At 37.3% G+C, this 22,230-nt stretch overlaps 2 protein-coding genes across 6 annotated transcripts in view; one reads left to right on the top strand and one right to left on the bottom strand.

Annotated features, from left to right (window-relative positions):
• The first annotated feature begins 389 nt into the window (after positions 1–389).
• On the top strand, positions 390–7,742 carry LOC144716160 (ENTH/VHS family protein). 2 transcript variants are annotated; one of them, XM_078591230.1, is made up of 8 exons: positions 390–674; positions 1,764–1,865; positions 2,742–2,989; positions 5,919–6,038; positions 6,181–6,337; positions 6,475–6,614; positions 6,779–6,814; positions 6,930–7,742. In XM_078591230.1, exons 2-8 carry the CDS (start codon positions 1,790–1,792, stop codon positions 7,569–7,571), a joined length of 1,419 nt encoding a protein of 472 aa, XP_078447356.1. In that variant the 5' UTR covers positions 390–674; positions 1,764–1,789; the 3' UTR covers positions 7,572–7,742. The 2 variants fall into 2 exon arrangements, with proteins under 2 accessions (XP_078447356.1, XP_078447353.1); XM_078591227.1 differs by having other exon boundaries at positions 391–674; positions 1,748–1,865.
• Positions 7,743–18,714: 10,972 nt separating this feature from the next.
• Positions 18,715–22,230, bottom strand: part of LOC144716205 (Pseudouridine synthase family protein) — a 5,466-nt gene continuing 1,950 nt past the window's right edge. Inside the window, exons 6-13 of one of the 4 annotated variants that reach the window (XR_013584841.1) lie at positions 21,713–21,791; positions 21,511–21,593; positions 21,201–21,266; positions 20,819–20,875; positions 20,634–20,735; positions 20,217–20,446; positions 19,958–20,122; positions 18,715–19,033 (exon numbers count right to left, since the gene is read on the bottom strand). Coding sequence is in view for 2 of the 4 variants with exons in the window: in XM_078591293.1 (XP_078447419.1) it covers positions 20,020–20,122; positions 20,217–20,446; positions 20,634–20,735; positions 20,819–20,875; positions 21,201–21,266; positions 21,511–21,593; positions 21,713–21,791 (720 nt within the window). In the remaining 2 variants the exon portion in view is untranslated. Of the gene's footprint in view, positions 19,034–19,912; positions 20,123–20,216; positions 20,447–20,633; positions 20,736–20,818; positions 20,876–21,200; positions 21,267–21,510; positions 21,594–21,712; positions 21,792–22,230 lie in introns of those variants that run through there. The other 3 variants (XR_013584840.1, XM_078591293.1, XM_078591294.1) reach the window with 3 other exon arrangements.

Below are 22,230 nucleotides of genomic sequence, written 5' to 3'. Positions count from 1 at the left end.
GCCTCGATAACTAGCACCCGATGACTAGACATGACACAACATGATTGAACTAAAGGTGCAAAGGCTCACATTTTATTTTCTGTTCTAATCAATGTCAGAAGACTCACGATAGACGACTGATGGCAGCAGTGAACCAGACGAATGGCGAATCATCATCCATCCCCCAGCCTCGATCACCAGCAGCCGATGACGAAACATGACACAAAGAGATGGAACAAAAGGCACAAAGGCTTTTGTTTTGTTCTCTGTTTCAAAGTCAGGAGATTCATCAGAGAAGATGACGGATGACGGATGACGGTAAGGGACGGGACGGACGAGTAATCGTCGTCCGTCCTGAACGGACGCGTAAAACTATCTTCGAAGGTGGCGGTGGAAGCGGAAGCGATATAATCGCCACCGTTCACGCCGGGAAATCGGAAGGGGATCGAAAAACCCTGAAGAGGAATCGTGGGTTTCCACTCATTCGTTGATTTTTTTCTCTTTTCTCACTTGCTGCCATTAATCTCCGAAGGGGGTTCGGTTTACAATCGTGGGAGAAACCCTGGAAGAACCCTGCTTGCGGATTTCGTTTTTTTTATCTGGGTCGTGCCCGGCGAAGAATGAGAGAATCTGAAGTCAAGCCCGCGTCTTTCGCTGTCGATTCTCTTCAAAATCGGCCTCATTACTTCTGAAAGGTCAGTTCTTTTGTGGGTTTATCTGCTGTGGCTTCCGCTTCGGCCTTCCATTGCGTGTCTGCGGTAGTACTTTATACTTTGATTTTTATGAACGTCTTACGTATAATTGATAGTGCAATCGTTCGTTTGTGTCACACGGATTAAATTTCCTACTCTTCTCTACTTTTTTTCTTTCGTTTCCTGCTGATAGACTCGTATGTCGGTGGTTTACATTCCATTACATAGTTGCGATTAGAATCCAATGCTTACAGCTTATAAATCGGATCGAAATGAAATAAATCGTTTGGTACGCTTATTTGGCTTGCCATTGCTATTGGTTTCTGGAAGAGAACTCATCCTTTGATGCATTTCGTAGATTATGAGCTTGAATTCCGACCCCATTTGAATTCCCACCGTTGGAGATGGTTTTTTGAACTGTTTTCCAAAATCTAGAGAAACTTGAGACGGTCTTAACGATTTGGTTGTTCGAATGAAAACCTTATATTCTGATTATTATTGAGCCCATGTTGATACATGTTCTAAAAATTAATTGAGTTGTTTACCGTTAGTTGGGTCGGTGGGACAACTAAATTCATGCGGTGTATGCAGTCTTTTAATTATTATTTTTTGAAAAAAATATGCAGTATTTTAATTAGGTTGCATACTCTGCACTTACCTTTGATTCTGACAAATTTCTGTTTCTTATAACTTCCTGATTTTGTCAAAAGACCAATCGGCATGATTTTCTCTATCTTATTTCACGAAGGGTCTATCTAATTATATTTGAAGGTCTAATTCCACATTCTTTATTTGGAGGAAATCTAGTTTTCGCATGAAGTATTTTGTACTAGTCAACTTTGATTTACGGTTTAAGGTTTTAGAGGTAGACCCCTTTTCAGTTTTTACTATTTAGATACTCTAAAACTTTCGTCTACAAAATATTATGTTTTGGCGGCAAACGCTTATTTAAGAATTATTTTAATATCAAAAAATTAACGCCAATGGATACTTTTCATGATGCGATGATCATTATAGTTTTTTATTTCCCTCTTTTATATTGGTTTCCTCTTTTCCGTGACATAAAATTTTCTCAGGTTTTGATCCGAACAGCCTGGGGCAAGCGTAAACCAGTGAAGATGAACGGAACATTCAATGGGCAGATCTTGGTAGACAAACTGACAAAGCTGAACTGCTCGCAACAGAGCATAGAGAGTATCCTGTTTTTTATTCCATCAACGTTGATTTTTATGAAATTTAAAAAATTGCGTACTGGATAACTGAATGCCAAAACACTTGGTTTAACCCTGGCTTTTAGAACATCAAATAATCAACCAGCGTATTCTATTGTGTCCGATTAATTGCTTCGGCTCTTTATCTGTTAGATTTTTTGATGTATTCTTTTTTATGAAGAAATCCTTCAGATGTAATAATCCCCGCAAAAATATTTTTTATCAGTTTATTTTTTCTGCCTCTTGAAAACATTGGGCTTTTATATTTGTAGTTAGTCCTTATGTATTGTTTTATAGCTCTTTTCTCACATCATTTTTTTTATTTTTAAAATGCTTTTCCTCCGGCAAAAATCCCTGCCAAAATGTTTTCCCCCAGTTTATTTGTCCATGGAAAAGATTGGGCTTTTATATTTGTATGTACCAAAGCCTAGCTGACTGAATCATAGTGCGTCCTCACATAATTTTTTACCATGGTTTTCCTCACTTGCAAAAATCTCAGTAAAAGTGTTATCTCTTCAGTCTATTTTGTCCGCCCGTTGGAAACTTTGGGAGTTTATATTCGGATGAAAGATCAGTATTTCGATTGCATGTACACGATCCAATCTTGTAGCCAGATCATGTACGGGATCAGCTAGTGAGCCTAAGCAATTGCGGACTGAATATGATCACTCAAATCCTTGATCTGATCAAATCTCCAAGGTCTAGTTAGACTACTTGATTTATTTCCTGTTTTTTAAAAATGTTTTCCCTCGTGCGGTAAAATCTCTGCGAATTTTTTCCTCTGTTTATTTTCCCTGCCCTTGGAAACACTGGGCTTTTATATTTTGATGTTGTAAATCCTTGATGGATTAAATTATAGCTCTTTCTCACTGGTGCATCTTCCACCGAAAAAATGCAAAGCAAGTCGTGGAAACGTGGGACCGGCAGTTCCACTGCTCGCCAAAGAGCCAATGGGTCTCCTTCTTGTACCTGGCGAATGACATTCTTCAAAATAGTCGGCGGAAAGGATTAGAGTTCGTCAATGAGTTTTGGAAAGTTCTACCCGATGTGCTGAACAATGTCATGGATAGTGGCGATGAATTCGGAAGAAGCGCTGCCTTCAGACTTGTACTGGGTTCTCTTTCCTATTTTTCTTGTCTTATTTCTGTATTAACAAAAAGTTTGTCTATCTCCAACTTTATACTATATTTATATACTCGCTGAGTTTTGTCTTAAACTTTGTCAATATTTAAATTCATTATTTTCTATAAAAGCATTAGATTCTTAGTGGTCATTTTGCATGCGATTCAGCTCTCTCCAGTTCGTTGAAGTGTGAGTTATTATTGTTCCCTTGAATATAGGTATTTAGGATCTTTCTTAAAAAAGGTATTTTTAGGATACCCAATTCCTGTTAGGGATATTTTATTATTTTGGCGTTACTATTTTATTATTTTGGCCCCTAAGGTGGGTGAACAAGTTAAACTGGGCAGGCCTGTTGTCATTTGGTGTCTTTCTTCTGCCCTTATCTCTCTCTAACCCTTCCATTATCTCTCGAGATAAGGACCTTCCCAAGGTTCTTATCAGTACTAAAAAATGAAACATCACATTGTTTCCTTTTGAAAGTTGAAGTGTTTATTTACATCATATTGACACTGGTAGTTTGGCTCTAGAGTAGCCATTGAAACTATCTTCCAGCATCGATGATGAAGTCCTATGCTACGTGGCATGAGGATCTCCTCCTATCAAGTGGTTGGACCCTTGGTGAATGAGGAACAACATTGAAGAGAGAGAAAAGGAATCTCAACGATCTTCCTTGACGCAATTGTGTAAATACCAGAATACAAAGTGTTAAACTGTAGGGATAAGTCATCATTTGTTACTATAGTACGATGTTTTGTGTAAAAGTATGTCTCTGTGTCTAATTAAGGCAGAGAGAGTGATGTAAAACACAAGCTTTCTAGTGCATTTTGACGCATTATTTTCTTCCCTCCCAGGGCAGTAGATCCTCTAACCTCCATATTGTCTTGTCTCTCTCTCTCTCTCTTCAGATCTCCCTATTTCCTTCAGAAAAATAGATTAGTAGGCTGGTTAATGGACGGGCCCATGAACCTATTAGCCCATGCAGGAGATAAAAGAAGTTCATAATGAGAAGCAGTGCTGACAGAAGCCAACAGTGGCAAACATAAAATTATTTGCCAGGTGGAATCATATCTCCTACGACCTGGTAACACCCCCCTTCAAGCAGAGGAATGGATATCTCACTCCTAGCTTGGACACCAGCTTCATGCTGTCTTTGGAAGGCCTTCGTTTAGCAGATCTAAAGACTTATGTCGAGTGCTGATGTAGGATAGATTGACTATCTTAAACTTAAATTTTCTTGGATGAAGTGCCTATCCATCTCCACTTGCTCAAAATCGTGTGCCGAACTCATGATTGGTAGGTTATTGCATAAGAGTGCGCTTGTTGCTGTGGCAAATTAAGTATGTTTTTTCAAAAGAAGGCAACTTTTGCCGTAGAGCTAGAGCTTGTATTCCGCTTCAGTGCTTGACGTGACACCACCTGTTGCTTTGTGCTCCTTTAAGTGTCAAGGTTGTCTAAGAGCATAATCTGCATGCGAATCGGGAATCTACAGTGTTATCATATCCGTGAGGTTATTTCATTTAAAACTCTTGATAAAAACACATTTCTCAAACCGAATTGTTGCAGTTCCCAACTTTTGTTTGCAGTCAGAGACACCAGTACTTGTTCTGTGTTCATCTTAACAACTGGTGTCAATGTTGCTAAGTAATCTACCCATATTTTGTGTGGTGTGCGGCCAATCTAACCTTATATCGTTCAGTGCCATTATCTGTTCTATTCTTAATATAACCCTCCGACATCCAATGGGCTTCTGCCCATCTGGAAGAGTTACAACTTCCTAAGTATTATTTGCATGTAGCCTCCATCTCATCAATCGTAACTTTCCCCCACTGTTTGTCCTAGAGCCTCCTCTGTAGAAAGTATGGAAATTTGCATTAAGTTGGACATAAAAGTTTTTTTGCATAGTTGGTAATTATGTAGGTTAATATAAATAAAATGGGATCTGGAAACAGAAGGGGACGCTCTCTTCTTGAAGTCGGGTGCAGAACTCAGGCTGGTTGTCGGGAGATCCTCTCAGCCCAGAGATTGGCAAGACAGATCTGGCTTGTCCTATTCCCTATCCTCTCCCTCTCCATCACTTATCTCCTCAATTCTCCACGGTTAGGTTGGACTTATTCTCTCTTTTATTCTTCTGGCGTCTAATCAATATTCTCTCCAAGGGAGACCATATCAGTATCCCACAGATCGACACGTAATGCTCAAGGTGGATATAGATGTATATAATAGGTGCATATTCATGTATTGATGTGGATATTGGTGTACACCATATTCACCTGCAAAAGTTTATGCTTCAGATCGTTCCTAAGTTAAACTTGTGGAAACGAGATATTCGGAACGCTTTCAACGGCATTCTTCTTAGAATGTTTCTAGAAGGAGAGTTCGGACTGAACCATAGAAAATGCAATGTTTCAGAATTTTAGGACATCCTTGATCCTGACAAATCCAATCTTCCAACCCACCTCGTTACGCAGGAAAATGATTGATTCCACAAAGAATTAGGTTGTAATGAGAAAGATTTGCTAACTTCTGGACTGTTGCTGTAATTAGCGTATCGTGTAGAGCTGTAATGAGTGGTTAACACCAGAAGTCTGTTGAGAAACGAAAGTATGCAGTAACAAGGAAGATTTCAGAATGACCGTATCATTTGAAAAAGAAGAGTAGGTATTCGTTTTGAAAGCTGATGTATTTATATACATCGTATTGGGTCAAGCCTTTATTCAAAATTATGTGGCGGCTTGTGATGTGTCACGTATCATCTCGTTACACTGCTTAATTTTTTTTTCGGCATGAGGTGTTCATAGTTATCATCAAGTGGACATAGAAAAAGCAGCATAAATGCGGTGTTGTATTTGGAATTTCTAGTTCCATTTTGGTTCAACAAAGCTTTTTTAAATAAGTGGCTGACTTTGGGTTACAGGTTGATATCTGGGATGATCGCAAGGTCTTTGGTTCTCGTGGGCAAGCCCTCAAGGATGAGATTTTTGGGAGAAAAATCAGCGGTATGAGCAGAAATGTGAAGAGCCCTAACTCTAAATTAGTGAGTAATCTCGGATTTTCTTCCTCTCTTTTTCCCTACTAAGTTACGCAATAGATATTGACATCCTCTTTTTTCTTTATAATTAGATTATATTTTGAGTGATCTATTGATTTTTAATGTTACCTCGTTTTGTGTTTCCTAGAATCCAGTGGTTGGAGACGAACTCCAGAAACTTGTTTCTGGCTACCAACGTGTTTATGAAAGTCCTGTAGATGAGCGTATGGTGTTGAACAGGTGTCAGAATGCAATGGCCTCAATTGAGAAATTCGAGAAGGACATTGTTGGCAAACCAGTGGCAGGTATTTACGTTCTTATTTGCACGAATACATTTTTAATATATCTCTTGGATTAATTCTTTACCAGAAATCAATAACTTGTTTTCGTTTAATGTTTATCTAATATTCCTCACATCATATGACTTCATTTTTCTTGATAGGTGCACAGATTGATGGTACACAGATTGAGGAATTGGAGGGACAGCATATGATTCTGAGAGAGTGTATTGAAGAACTGAGGATTTCAGAAGCATCGAGATGCTCCCTCGTTTCGTATCTCAGGGAGGCACTTCATGAGCAAGTGAGTAAGATTTATTTTAAGTACCGGTTACTTATCTCTCTCATAAACATTCATGGTTGTTTTTTCTTCAATCAGTTAAATCTCATTTTAAAAAATAAATATATCGTCTCATAGAATTTTGAAACATAAATTCTTAGTCGGATAACTTGTAACTTGTTTTCTAGGAGTCAAAACTGGAGCAAGTACGTCAACACCTTCAGGTACTTTCTCAACCTTAGTAGGGCCCAAAGGCTTTCATCTTTGACAAGTTTTGAAAACTAAAAAAGAAATAAAAAAATTGAAAAAAATAACTGGCTCAAACACTCTTATGGGCAGGCGTCTCAGCTCCGGTTAGAACAGGCAGAGAGCATCCGCCGCCAGATGACTGCCACCTGTGACAGTCAACTACCAAAAGAAGCAGGAATCTACTCTGACCCTTCTTCCTCTTTCATCCAAGGGACAGTACCCGACACTAAAGAAAGCAGAAAATCGGCCGCGGCTGCTGTTGCTGCCAAATTAACCGCCTCCACCGCCTCTGCCGAGATGCTCAGCTATGTTCTCTCCTCCCTGGCATCAGAAGGAAAGGTAGAGGAAGCTTCTAGTGATGCCAAGAGACCCAGAATAGAAACCAACCCGCCGCCTCCTTATATTCCCCAACAAGCCTCGTCACATCTCTCCTCCCCTCATCCACCAAGTGGGTCTGTACCCGCACCGCCGTTGCCCCCACCGCCGGCACCGCCACTGCCGCCGATGCCACCACATCCTCATTATGTGCAGATGAGTGCCGTAACCGCAGGGGCACCATATGGGTATGGGAGTGTGCCCTTGCAGAGGCCTCATGCTGTTCAGAGTTTCTCCATTGGCAATAGTCTGTCTTCATCTTATATGGGGCAACCGGGCGCCTATCAAGGATTTACACAGCAGCCTCCGTTGCCGACAGTGCCGCCGCCACAACAGCAGTCAGCTTCCAGGCAGTAATTCAGAAGGGAATCCTTTTTTTGGAAGGTTTGTTGGGTTTTCTGACTTAGGGATTTGTTCTTATGTGACTTAGCAAGTTATAACTGGACTCTGATACTAGACAGGTGTACATGGTTGTTGATTATAAAAATATTGCTAATCTATGACAGAACAGAGAATTTGTGTTGTACTCTTCTCTGAAGAGAAAAGGAGGTTAGTCTGATTGATAATGCCAACCAATGGTTTCATAATGATCTCTAAGTTCACCCGTGTTTGTTATGTCATTTGAACGGTTTCGGCCCAAGTGCTCGTATGTGTCCATTTTTGCGATTTAGCTTGACTGAAGAACTGTCAGATTTTAGATTTTGTTTCTTTATTTTATCTACTTGCTCATAGGTCATGATTATTTAGCAAATGTACTGAAAATTTAAGCATAAAACTTATTTTTTGCGTGTAAACTGTTTATATCGTTTCAGTTATTTTCCTACAAATTCATCTCATATGGCCTCAAATGTCCAAGGGAATAATATTACTGAGTGAATAATATGTATCTAATTTATTCATGTTAGATGATAGTTGGTTTGTCAAAATGTTGTCTACAAGTGCAGTGATCTCACTTAAAGTATAATCTTAACCCACATCTATTTGTGTCTACCGAAAACATTACTGACAAAATTTAGCGCCAAACCCACAAAGTAAAACAACTTCGACCATTCTATCAATTTGAACATAGTCATTGCATAAAATTTTGGATGGTCTTCCTATACCTTTGTTTCATTTCAAAGAGTTCATGTCATATTGTATGATGTTTTCTCATATCATATCAAAATATTAAGGCAATTTAGACGAAGATGTCAAAATAAAAGTCTCTTCCCTTCATTCCTATTCTTTCCCAATATGAAATAAGAACTGCTCATATTGTATGGAAATCATATAATTATCCAAAAACAAATTCATCTTCAATACAATGTAAATATGCTAATTTAAAGTTCTAGAGGAGCCAATAAATATGCTAATTCATTAGGGGGACTGAGTTAGTAACACAGCTTCAGTTAGGTAAATTTCGAAAGCATTACTTTGATCCACAAAGACAAATATTCAAAAAGCTATTTTTTGTCCATAAAATTTCTTGATTCTACCTGTACATCCACAAAGGAAACCTGAAATACCTTTCTTACGAGGAAGGAGAGCTCAGAATAATATCTCAAAGGAAATAAAAATAAAGAAATGTATTCAAGTCAATTTTCAAGGTATACACTTCACGCCTTAATAAGACACAATAAAAATGAATTAAAAACAAACATGGGAATAAACAAGATTCCCAATTTAGACAATAAACAAAATGTAAGAGTTAACAGATTTGACAGGTCTGCAACTATGACAAAAGGAGTTTAAGACTGCTCTGATATTTATTATCGTACTGAGACTCTAAAGAAGCATGTGCCATAGAGAGCTGACATCTGCAACATCTCAAAAGAATCATGTTAGTATGGAGTTCACAACAGTTGTAGGCCTCATAACAAGGAGTTCTAACAAAATGTGAATCAAACTGATCTGAAAATTCTGATAGGTCTTTTGACAAAAAAAATCTCACATAAGCCAAAAGTAAAATGAGTGTTAGGTTGTGGGGTCTTGATTGAGAGAGGACCTAAAGGATTTATACAATATAAGAAGAAAAAATTATAAGAAAACTTTTGAAATTGATTATCAAATCACCTTTGCATGGATCAGATCTCTGTTTTCTTGGTTCCTTGAGCAAGGCAGGTGAATTGTTCATGTTTCTAGCCTATGTATCCACAATATCCTTGGCACATTGAATCTCATCCATCTTAACAAGCCATATTATCACTTTATTGTTGGCGTTACGCTGTCCCGATCTCATTAAGAGTGGAGAGGAGCCAATGCGAGAAGGGAGAAAAGGGCAGAGCTACTAAACATTTATGCCCTAGGTAAATTTTGTTCATTGTCTTATCCTATTTGTATCAAATGAGAGTTTTTCATGAAACCCCTAAAATTTAAATCATCTGATGTCCAAAATACTGCTCGCGTGTGACCCTTAGAGCCATGTACTAGTCTAGTTAACGACCAAATGGCCCAATAACCTTTATTGGCCTTCTAAATTAATTATCTATATCATCTTATAGATTCACTAATCACTTATTCATTTAACCTAATCAATAGTTTGAGTTTCTATCCCATGGGTGACAAGCTACACCACATACACTAGAAGGCACAAAATAGTGTATTGATTCACTCATGGAAAGTACAAAATAGTGTATTGACTCACTCACAAAACCTTTGTCATCGGTAATGTGTACGTATAGTCCCTATTTTCATAATGCTTATAGTATGAGTTAGCATATCATTCATTGGTACAGCCTAATTGAGTATCCCCGTTAGCACTGATGCATTGGCCAATGACTTCATCACATTGTCCTAACTGTCTTGTCTCCTATTATACTGAGGGCTTGGACGATCACTTCTTGACCATTCAATCTTCTTTGTGAACTCTTGCTGCATCTAAGCCAAGAATATTTAGAATTTCATGAATATAAACTCATAGGTCATAGTAAAAGTACAACGATTCATTCAAAAGACATATTTGGCATCTCATGTCCAACAACCACTTCACAATTGTGATGTGAATCAACTTGATGGATACTTTGGTGTAATACCATTTAGTGATTCATATGGATTAATTCAGTAAAAGCTTTCTGATAAGAGTGTTGGGTTTTGGTGCCTTGATTGAATGATAGAAAATATTTTTCTTCACAACAGAAGCATTGCTCGAATCCAAATCAATCTCTAAAACATAATATGCCACATGCACCTTATGGGGAACTTGTTCCACCCTGAACTTTCTCACTTTGAGATTGCTATGAAGCCGTTCACGTGCCCAGCCTCAAAAAGTATTCACGTGATCAAGTTTTCCTTGGATGTCCACTTCATCTTCTCCAGCTCTTATTGAAAATCTTGGAGACTTTCTCACCATCAAGACTTTCTCCTCGGATGAGTGGAAAAAGGTTTACAAGGAGGAGGGGGGGCGAGCTCTTGCTGGCATGTCTACCTAACATGAGTCCCACTTCCCCTATTTACATTTTATTTAGTATTTTTTATAAATACCTACTAAGTAAAATATCTTCACCAATGCCCCTATGATCTTATGCGTGTAACCCTCTAGGCCCATGTATCATTCTAGTTAATAACTTGAGGGTCCAATTACAATTATTATCCAACATTATTAATTAACTGTATGAACATACGAGGATTACATCATAGTCGTGAACATTACATGGGGGAAGACGAGGGATGATACATGAGTAACACGACGTGGTGCAACACGCCTTGGTAGTGTCGCTCTTGTGCCTTGAGGCCGCCGTACCCTCCGCGCTCTCACCGACCCCATTTCTACACACGTGCCCCCATGCCAGGCGCCGTGCGCATGTGGGCATGGTGATCACACATGCCATCCTCGCCTTGATGGTCACACACGCCACCAGCACCCGCGGTGACACCTATCGCGCAGTCGCTTGGACGCTGCCGTGCTCGACGCCTCAAGCTGGGCGCCGTGCACCAAGTGCTACCTGCAGGGACACCACATGCCCGCACCGCCTCGACGCTCTTTGTGCGCCAATGCCTTAGTCTCCTGATGAGATGCCTCCCAGCCTGCGCCCCGCACACGCGATCCGCGCAGCGCGTGTGGGGCCGCGCGTCTCACCCGCAAGACTCCACACGCAGCGCCACATCACTGTCGCACAGCCAGTATCCCATGCACCCGTGTGGCGCTTGGCACCCTCGCGCGCTCTCAGTGGCCCATAGACCTTGCACGCGCGGGCCTCCCCTGATCCACATGCTTGAGCGCCGACAGGCACACACACCATAATGGCGATGGCCTAAAAGATCAGGATCGAATGTCACCGTCTGTAGCGCTTGTTGTGTCATCACACTGAAGGACTCAGTCTCCAAATCATGAGTCCAACGTACGAAAATTTCCCCATAGTTAGCACACAGGCCTCTATGCCGGAATGTCGCATACTTTGGGGCCTTACAGTTACTTATAGAATCATGACATGAATCAACCTGATTGACACTTAGGTATCCAACCATTGAGAGATTCTTTGGATCAATTTAGTGAACTCTTTCTCCAAAGAGCATCCATTATCTATCCTTAGTGTCGCCATAATTACACCCATAGAAACAACCATACTTATCGTATAAGTAGGATCAGATAATGCTATTCTATCTAGATAATTTGAAGTCCATCTCGACTATCCATCAAATAAGAATATTTAGAATACATGTTTAAAGACTAGTGATCATTAGATAATGATCTCATCATAATTCACGAGGTCATTGCACATATCCATGGATTTCATTATAAATATCACAATTTGATAATAATGAACCAATTTTTACTTCAACTAACTTAAATAAAAATATGGTGGTATGATTTGGCTTGATGGCCACATAATATTCATCAAAAAGTACCCACTATCAATCCTTACTATCCCCAAACAAACAAAAAAGCGATCAACCAAGTCATACTCATGATATGAATGAGACTAGACATAACTATTCTATCCTTATATTTTGAATGTTCTTCTCAAGTATCCTTCAAATATAAATACTTAGAATACATATTTAAAAACTAGTGATTTTTGTATTATGATCTCATCATAATTTAGTAAATCATACCGCATATTTATGGACTTTATCAGAAGCATACATGCGTTACAATGAATATATATTAGATTAATGAGCATTGAACAAGAGATAGAATGTGTGATTGGTTTGCTGGCTACATATTTTCATCATTGGGATCTAACTGAATTAAATCATATTAAATAGTTTTGACCAAGTGATCCCATTTTAATGAGGTACCATAAATTGGAACATCCATAATAGATTTGTGGGATACATTAGGTGGTCGTCATGTTTTCTTGGGTTTTGTGTAAAAATATATAGTTCTTCATATTGGATCCATAGTTTTGAGGGTCAAAAAACTATAAATTATGCGCAACCATCTTGTATTTTTAAAGAATCAGATACAACAAGATAAGGCGAATACTTAATGACCTAATTTTCTGGTGACATGATCATTGTATGGTTATATAACGAATCCATTTTTATACTTTTGAATTAGTAATATGAAATCTAAATATATCTTAAACTTGTCGTCAAAAGTATGTATCTATATCCATTAAAGTGATGTTAAATTTTAGATTTGATTAGATTTATGGTGAATGGTAATCATGAAAATGGGAGTATGATGGAATCAAAACACATACCATCTCAAGGCAGAAGTCAGTTGATGAAATTATGAATACTTTATTTTCAAAAAATAGGAAACTTTAATTCCATAAATTATGAAAAAATGAATTTAATAAATAAAAGTTAAGACATTAGAATACATGATTCAAAATACAATTTTATTTTCCCAAACCAATGATGTATACAAACTTATGGGATATATTTTATACTGTAAGGTTATACCTAATCATATATTTTTTCCTATAACCAAATATTATAGGCAAGTAAAGTGTGTTTCTTATTGATTTTTCATTCTTATAATCTGTTTAGGATTTGAATTATATACGTTTCCAGTTTTCACTCTTCAATCACTACATCTCATTGCAACTTATGGTTTGATATTAATTATTTCATCTAATTTGTATATTAAATTTTAGGGATCCAAACTAGATTTTTTTATCAGGAATTCAATGTTAAAACTAAAAGTCATAACTGTTATCATCAGTTTTTATTCATACGAAGTAGGAAAGTTAATCAAGTTTTGGTCTGATTTTAGCAAAAACTTAAACCTAGAGTTGAAGTTTGGTCTGATCTCAGTCTGGTATTGTCTTAATCTGGTCAGGTTGACTATTTAATTTCATTCAAAGTTAAAAAGTCAATGATGATCTTAGAAAATACTTTGAGTGAGTAATAGTAAATATTTTAAGTCAAACATTGAAAATATGATGTTCCCATTTAAAGGAGCTATACTAGAATTGTCTCCCTTTCTCGTACTTAGAAAAGGCTAGAAAGGAGGAGAATGAGAGTGAAAGAATAAATGTGAGAATGCGAGGTAGAAAGAATGAGAGAGAGAGAGGGAGAGAGAGAGAGATAGAGAGAGAGAGAGAGTGAAAGAGAGAGTGAGGAAAGGAATGAGAGACTGAGAGGTAGAAAAAATAAGAGAGGGAGAGAGTGAGAGAGGGTGAGGGGAGGGAGAGGGGGAGATAGAATGAGAGTGAGAGAGGGAGAGAGTGGCAGAATGTGATACTGAGAGATGAAGAAAGGGGACAGATTGTGAGAGTGTGTGAGAGAAAGTGAGAGAGGGATATAATGACAGAGAGGAAAGAAATGAGAGAGCTAGATGGTGGGGAAATAACCAAGAAAAGTGAGAGAATGTTAGAGGGAGAGAGTGTGAGAGTGAGAAGGACTGAGAGAGAGAGAGAGAGTAAGAAATAATGAGGGGGTGAGGGAGAGGGAGAGAGTGTGAGTGTGAGAACGAATGAGAGAGTAGAGAGTGAGAAATAATGAGAGAGTAAGCGGGAGAGGGGGAGAGTGAGACAGGGATAGAGTTGGGAAGAAATGAGAGAGCGAGAGGTAAAGTAAGAAGTGTGGAGGGAGAGAGGGCGAGTGATAATGTGAGAATGTGAGAGAGTGAGAGAGTGAGAGAGGACGAGATTGGAGAATGAGACAGGGAAGAATAAGTAAGGAAGATGGAGAGAGAAACAGATAGATATATTGATAGAGAGAGAGAGAGAGATGGAAAAACAGAGAGATGAATATGGAGGGAAAAATAAAGATAGATATATCAATAGAGAGAGAGAGAAAGCAAGACACACAGACCGAGAGAGAAAGCTGGAAGGAGAAAAAGAGATAGATAGATGGATAGACTGATAGACAGAGGGAGAGCAAGATGCACAGACAGAGAGAGAAAGACAGAGGGAGAGAAAGAGAGCTAGACACACATACAGAGAGAGAAATACAGAGGGAGAAAAAGAGAGATAGTTCGATAGGGAGAGATAGAGAAAGCAAGGAGAACAAATGATAAAGATCAACCAACAGATAAGACAACGACATCGATTACAACTTCCAAGGCAACACACCCATCATCGAGTTAGGTGGCAGCACTGACCACCCACACCGCATCAACGTTATGTCTCCTCATGGCAGTCAAACACAACTGATATCAACTCAACTAAGGATGCCATTTGAATACATCAAATACACTTAGAAGAATTGGGACACATCCGTCTCTAAAATATATGTACATCTGACGCAGCCTTAGAGCACAAACAATGTCGGAACATGACTTGAATCTACTTAAAGTAACCAAGCCCTGAATCCACAGAACTAGCCCTTCCAGCCTTTGAGTCCACAAGGGGTTGTGCTTGAATCCGCAAGCATTAAAGCACTCTCTAGCAAAGAGAACACTTAGAAGGGAGAAACAAGAGTTTCAACAAAACAAAACACTTTCAAAATAATCCTTCAAGGGTACACGGGGGGGGCCTTATATAGGCCACAACAAGTGCAGGGTTGTCCATAATGACATTATCCATGAAAGGATAACTCAAAGCATTGAGAAAAACAACTCTAATAAGCTAAAACAAAGGATAAGCAGCCTAACAGGCCTTAGCAGAGGTATTCTGCATATTCTGGGGCCTGTAGAAGTTGTCAGGAGATATTTGTCTAGCTCAAGAAGATCCTGAAGGGACAAAACAAAAGATCTTCAGCTCCAACAAGTTAGCGCGAGATATTCTACAGATTCTAGAAGCAGAATCTGTCAGAGGATTTTGTCAGAGATGAATCTACAAGTGGATTTTGATAGAGAAAATCTGTCAGAGGATCCTATTAGAGAAAAAAAATTCAGAGGATTTTGTGGGACTCTAGGTACTTTTCTGCAGATCCTTTCAGCTCTAAAAGAATCTCCTTCTTGGGCCATCAATCACTAGTGGGCCTCCAAAATTGGGCTTTTGGGCTACATCAACATCACACATACATTACACACAACAAACTTTAACTCTCTCGTGTATTCTTTTCTCGCCCATCGTTTGATCTTTCAGACAATCATTATGTTTTCTAACATAGACAAAGACAGAAGACACAGGGAGAAAAACAGATAACTAGATTGATAGAGAGATATAGATAGACAAAGATGCAAAAGCAAAGACAAGAGAAAAATACGGAGGAAGAAAAAGTGATAGATATATCTTTAGAGAGAAAGGGAGAGAACAAGATGCACAGACAAAGAGAAAGCCGGAGGGAGAAAAAGAGATAATACATCGAGAGAGACAGATAGGAAGACATACAAACATAAAGAAAGATGGAGGGGGAAAAGAGAGATAAATAGATAGATCGATAGAGCGAGAAAGATGGATGGAGAAAGAAATAGATCAATAGAGAGAGAAAGATGGAGGGAGAAAAAGAGATAGATAAATAGATAGATCGATAGAGCGAGAAAGATGGATGGAGAAAGAAATAGATCAATAGAGAGAGAAAGATGGAGGGTGAAAAGGAGATAGATAAATAGATAGATCGATAGAGCGAGAAAGGAAGATACACAGACAGAGAGAAAGATGGGGGGAGAAAAAGAGATAGATTGATAGAGAGAGAGAGAGCAAGAAGCACAAACAGAGAGCAAGACAGAGGGAGAAAGAAAGAAAGATAGATTGATCGAGTGATATTGCAAGAGGTAAAGTCAGAGATGAAGAGAGAGCAAGAGTAGAGAGATTGCGGGGGAGAGGAACGACCAGGGACGTCTCTCTCCATATCGTTAATATTTTAATATAATAAATGTTGGTTATATCAATATTTTTTATTAGGTTTGGTCTTTGGTCTGATTTAACATGCTAATCAAAACTGGTCAAGATGTTCGGTAAGCCCTAAAAAGGCTGACTGTCGGTCTGGTACTCTGGTTAGGTCCTTTCTAACCAAATTTTGGTCAGATTGTCACCTTCCCTACTAAAAAGGTCAACAATTTTATGTCCAGACTTTATGCTTTGAAACTAATTCATGTTTCCAAATGTATGAGTCCCTTTTTGAAACTTTGTGATAATTTCATGAAAATTTTCTGTAGTGTAGTACATTTCCAAGGAATTAAATGCATTCATGTAATATTATTGTCCCATTTTCTCGTTAAAGGTCTATTAGGATAATAACCTGGATGACACATATGAATGTAATTTAATGGTTTACTGAAGATTTCTTGAAAACATTTACTGCATGACTTGTTTAACATCCCAATTTTCTCATTTAAGGTACAGAAACGTACATGATGATACATGGGATTTTTTCTATTTTATGATCACATAAGATATGACTTGAATTATCATAAATGATTAATTTATATTAAAATTATTACCTAATATCTATCCCTTTTTAACAATAAATATGTTTGGATAGGTTTGTTACCTTATAAAATTACTAGATAGGTTTATTTATCTATGAAATTACTAGGTGTTTTTAGTTTAATCAAAGCCAATACGACTTTGATTAGCATAAAAGTTACAAGGACAGACAAATAAATTAAATTTAAAGCAAATAAACAAGAACCTAAATTAAATGCATAGTTTAATGCACCCAAAGAGAAAATTTATCATTATATGAATAATAATAAAATTATATAATCCAAACTCCTGATTTGAAAAATATTTAGATACATGATTCATTCCAACCCAGGTCAATGAAATATATATATATTGATTGGAAGAAAAAATATGCACGTATCTTTTAAAGTGTTTATTACACATCTTATAGTATTTATTACGCATGCATCTTTTTATGTCATTTCCAGAAAATTTTCAGTTATGGGAAAAGTAACATTTCATTTATGCATGTTAGATAAAATTTATTTTGTGAACATGACGTATACACTTAAGATGATCTAGATTGTAGGAAGCTTATTTTGTACCATCTCTGGAAATATTCGTCCAATCTTCTCATATGGCCTCAAATGAAAAATATTTTGTGAAATGTTCATTCAGTTGAGTGAACACTATAAATGGCATTTATTCAAATTATAATGTCCACCTTAATAATTTAATAAGTTAAGTATTTAAATGATAGTCACATTTAGTTTTCTAGGTATAAGTAAAAATTGTCATAATGATTTAATGGTACAATATAAAAGCCACCCGCACAAAGTGAAATGATATCCTTAACCATTCTTATCAATATGATGAGAAGCTTCTCTTAACATGATTGGAGAAGTGTGACATTTAAAAATTATACGTAGTACCATTTTTTCATCTCAAGAATGCATGTTAGATGATTTGTTAATTTCTCATATTACTGTATCCAGCAAACATGAAGTCTTTGTCAGATGAAGCAAGGATTGCTAACTTCAGAGAGAAATAATTTCACCTGAGTGATCCACCGGAGTGAATTGATATTTTAAATCATTGGGGAAATTCACAAAAGACTCGCAATATGAGTTGGTCTTCATGATCTCTGCGTGTTTGTATATATATAGTTATACATATTGGATACTTAGCTTCAAGTGTCATAAAACTCTATAAATGACACAACAGAATATCATATAAAAGCTTCAAGATCAGCAACAAGAAAAGCATAGAAAGTTTTCTTGAGAATAAATGATTATTGGCAGAAGTATTTTCCTCATTGATACAGAGTTGGAAGTAGAAGATATTACTCAAAGCGAAAGAATATAAAATGTACTAGATTATTTTAAAATGTATAAGGGAATGGCTTCAATCTAAATAAATAATGTGTTTTTATGCGGCGTGAATTTTTTGAATACTGAGGGCTAGTTCAAACTTTTATAAAAGTTCTGTCAGATCCCTTTCCTCAACCCCATTCAATATGTACAAATCTATAACGGTAAACAAGTTCAATCACCAAAATGAGAAATTATTTAAAGAACCTAATTCCTTATAAATTTTCTGACATCCACTTGAGGAATATTATTTCTCCCATATGGTATTTTCCATCACTTTATAAGGTGTTTGTTACCTGTTGAGATGTGGTTGAAAAAATGGCATACGTTAAATTTTTTTTTCTATGTTGAGATATTATCCTTACAAAAACCATATCGTATTCCTTTTCATAGGGGACAGGGGAAAAGGTGGTATTTTAATAAACATTTATGATATCATTTTTGTATTTTAATAAACATTGAGTCCCTCACGCATTATTCTGGTCATTTTCATGGAAAATTTAAAAATGTCCTAGGTATCAAAGCATCAATCTCAATAATACCCTAATAACATTCTAGCCCATCAAGGATTTAATCCATTGGGAAAAAAATAATTCAGATAATAGCCCATCAAAATAAAAAATTGTCTTGATACTTAAGCTCTAAAATATTCCTCTGCCGACTCGGAGTTTGAAGTTGTGTTTTATTCTTCTCCTCTTATCACAGTACCCATCTTGCAGATTTTGTTTCCAAAGGACTCTTCAATCACTGCTCCCTTAGATACTTTCTTTACCAACCTTTCTTCTCTTTCTTAAAATAATCTCTGCTAAGAATGTTAGCAGGAAAGAGGGTCAATCTCTATTTTGGACTCTAGCTCAATGTCTAAGCTCTTATAACCCAACCTCTAAAACTCTCAATAAAAATATAATTCTCATTCCAACATTAGTTTCTGTAGGAAACAAAGATAGGGAGATGGATGCAGGGCGACAAAAGGAACCGACAGCCATGGAGACTAAGAAAAATAACACGTTAAGATGACCGAGAAAAATATCTCTATTTATAGGGAAGATGAGAGCCCTGTGTCAAATACATGAGGCCTATTAAGGATAACCCGCCCACTTTCAACAGTTGCCACCTCGCTTCTGTATTAGTAATCTTAGTACCCTCTTATCTCAATTTCTAACCCAGTCTAATATAATTTCGATGTCACTCAATTCGAATTTCAAGAGAAATCTCAAGGAATCCCCATTTCTTCACTCTTTCAAACCACACCTTAATTTAGAAAATATCTCTCAATCCCTAGAAACATAAATTACCATTCAAGAATCACAGTTGGCATACAAGGGATAAAATTTCAACCCCTCGGGGGGAACACTACAGATTTGAGAAGGTAAATTCACACGAACAAATCCTAAAATCGCATTCGAAGTAAACTTCTCCTGCTCCTCCTTATTAAATGGGTAAAATCTACTTTCACAGGAACCACAATTACAGCATGTGGAAATATTACACTCTGATGTGCTAATTTCATGAGTTAATTGTGTACAAAACCTATAACTCCAAACCAGATGGTCATCTAAGCTACCCTAAAAATCCGAATGAGGTTTTTCTTATCAGTCTGGGCTCATCGATGGACCCCCATTTAGAAGGGCTTTCATGTTTTCCAGTGACTGGAATCTTCTCATGGGGTCCCAACCTACCAAAATTCATAAAAACAAAAAAAATGAATGAAATAAATCATCATTCATACCATTAATTTCCAAGGGACGACTTCAATCAGGTCTGAGATTCGGATGGAGAATGAACTTGGTATCAATTAAGAGTTGCCCAATCTGGATATGGGGCTTCATAGCTCCAATCAGGCCCACTGTACCTTAGGCAATGCAGCCACAGTCCCTCCTCAAGCACATCATACCTGAAATTAAAGGCATCAACTAGAAGTGTCAAATCTACTAAGATCATGGTAATAATTTAGTAATTCTCATATCTAAGTGATTCGAGGGAGTTACCCTGTGGGTCCAAGATTTGGGCAGTGGGTACACTTCGGATCAATAAGAAAGTCTTCAGTCGAGGTTGAATCTCTTCCTGTTATCTGTGATGACATATTTGACTGTGATAGGGCTGACGTGGCAGCCCTGTCCGCTCCCATCCCTTGTGTAGACCGATTAATCGGGCAACTAGAGAGGTAGAGCATGTCATTGGCGATGGGATGGCCTGTGTATTGTAGATGAACCCGAATCTACAAATTCTAATCCTAATTTAGTAAAGTAATTCACAGAGTACGAATGATATGGTTTAACTAGGAACCCTGATATTCAAATTACTGCCATAATATTTAGTATCAATCTTTGAATTATGAGAAACAACATAACAAGTTAAAAAGAAATATGTGAAATTCCGTGTGCAAAAAATATGATTAAATTCACCTGATGGGTTCGTCCAGAGATGGGTTTACACAAAACGATACTATGAAGGCCATTGGTGGAAATCCTGGTGAATTTTGTTATCGCAGTCTTCCCCTTAGACTGCTATGCAAAAAACTAAATTAGTTAACCAACAAAGCAGGGGCATAAAGAAGATTAGAAGATTGAAACTCGGAGAATAGACATACCTCAATAGTGCTCACTCCTTCTCGAGCGTTATAATAAACATTTGCGTCAATAACTAGCTGAAAAAATATGTAAGTACATAAATGGATGGAAATAAAAGAAAATAGCGGCATAAATATTTTTTCAATAGAAAGAAGATTGCGCTTTGGTGCACATTTTCATATGTAAATCTTAGGCACATAATTTTAGTATATGAAATATATCCGTCAAAGATAATGTGGTACCTACATATTAGATGCAGAGTCGACTGTCAAATTCAATCTGTTGTAACAAAATTATCCATAAAAAGTGATTGAATTTACCCAAGGTTTTATTAATGGAATTAAAATAAAATTCATGAACTAGGAATGGATGACATAATCGGGGATTAATAGAATAGAAAACCTCTCCATCAGGAAAAACCCCATCAACCCTGGCAACATATTCCTTGTGCAGAAGTCCTGCCTGGATCTGTTGCAAAGGAAAAATTATAAGAGAAATTCAAAGACGCAAGCACAAAAACAAATAAAGAGAAAAGTCCCGAACTCGAATTTCTAAATATTTGGGAACTCAGATAATTTTTTTTTTTGAACTAGGAACTCAGATAAAAATAGTAAGAAAAGCTTGAACTGATCAAAGTAAAGGTTTTTTCAAATACAGTCATTACAATCTCAAAAAATACCATCAAGGAGTTTTTAAGGATTAAAAGAAGCACCTGTTGTCTAAGCTGGTCCGCTTTATTTGCAGTCCTAGCAAAGATAAGGAGGCCAGAGACTAAACGGTCTAAACGGTGCACAGCTGACCAGATCAGTCTACAATCAAAGAAAACATGGCCAATAAATAATATATAATACAGAAAATGGATTTCCTATCTGGCGATTTCTTCCATCAAGAATCCAGATAGTCATGTAGGATACGAAATAGAGGATTTATGCCATTCTCTGCCACCAGAATCCCGATAACAGTGTTTTTCCTATACTGGCCGCATGGATGAACCTGCACTAAAAGGGACTCAAATCAATGGGGTAGTCTCGGTCCACATCAAACAATGTTTCTTTCTCATATGAAGTTAATTTTCATCTAATCTTTCTCTCAAGTTAATTCTCATTTAACATTTATTTCAAGTTAACTATCATTTCAACCCTTCTTTCGCATAAACTATCAAGTTAATTATCATTCACATTTTCTTTCCAGTTAATCATCAAGCGCCATATCACACGCCACCTTTATTTTACATCGTTTATTAAATTAATTATCATTCAACCTTTCTGACAAGTTAATTCTGATATAACTGCACTTTCAACTTGATTACCATAGAACCTTTCTTTCAAGTTGATTATCAAGCTGATTATCATTCAACCTTTCTTTCAAGTAAATTACCAAGCTGATTACCATTCAACAATTCTTCCAAGTTAATTATCAAGTGAGCTATCAT

Source organism: Wolffia australiana, chromosome 20 (assembly GCF_029677425.1).
Source record: "Wolffia australiana isolate 7733 chromosome 20, ASM2967742v1".
Classification (NCBI taxonomy): Eukaryota; Viridiplantae; Streptophyta; class Magnoliopsida; order Alismatales; family Araceae; genus Wolffia; species Wolffia australiana.
Note: the sequence above shows the minus strand (reverse complement) of the source record. Positions and strands in the feature narration are given on the sequence as shown.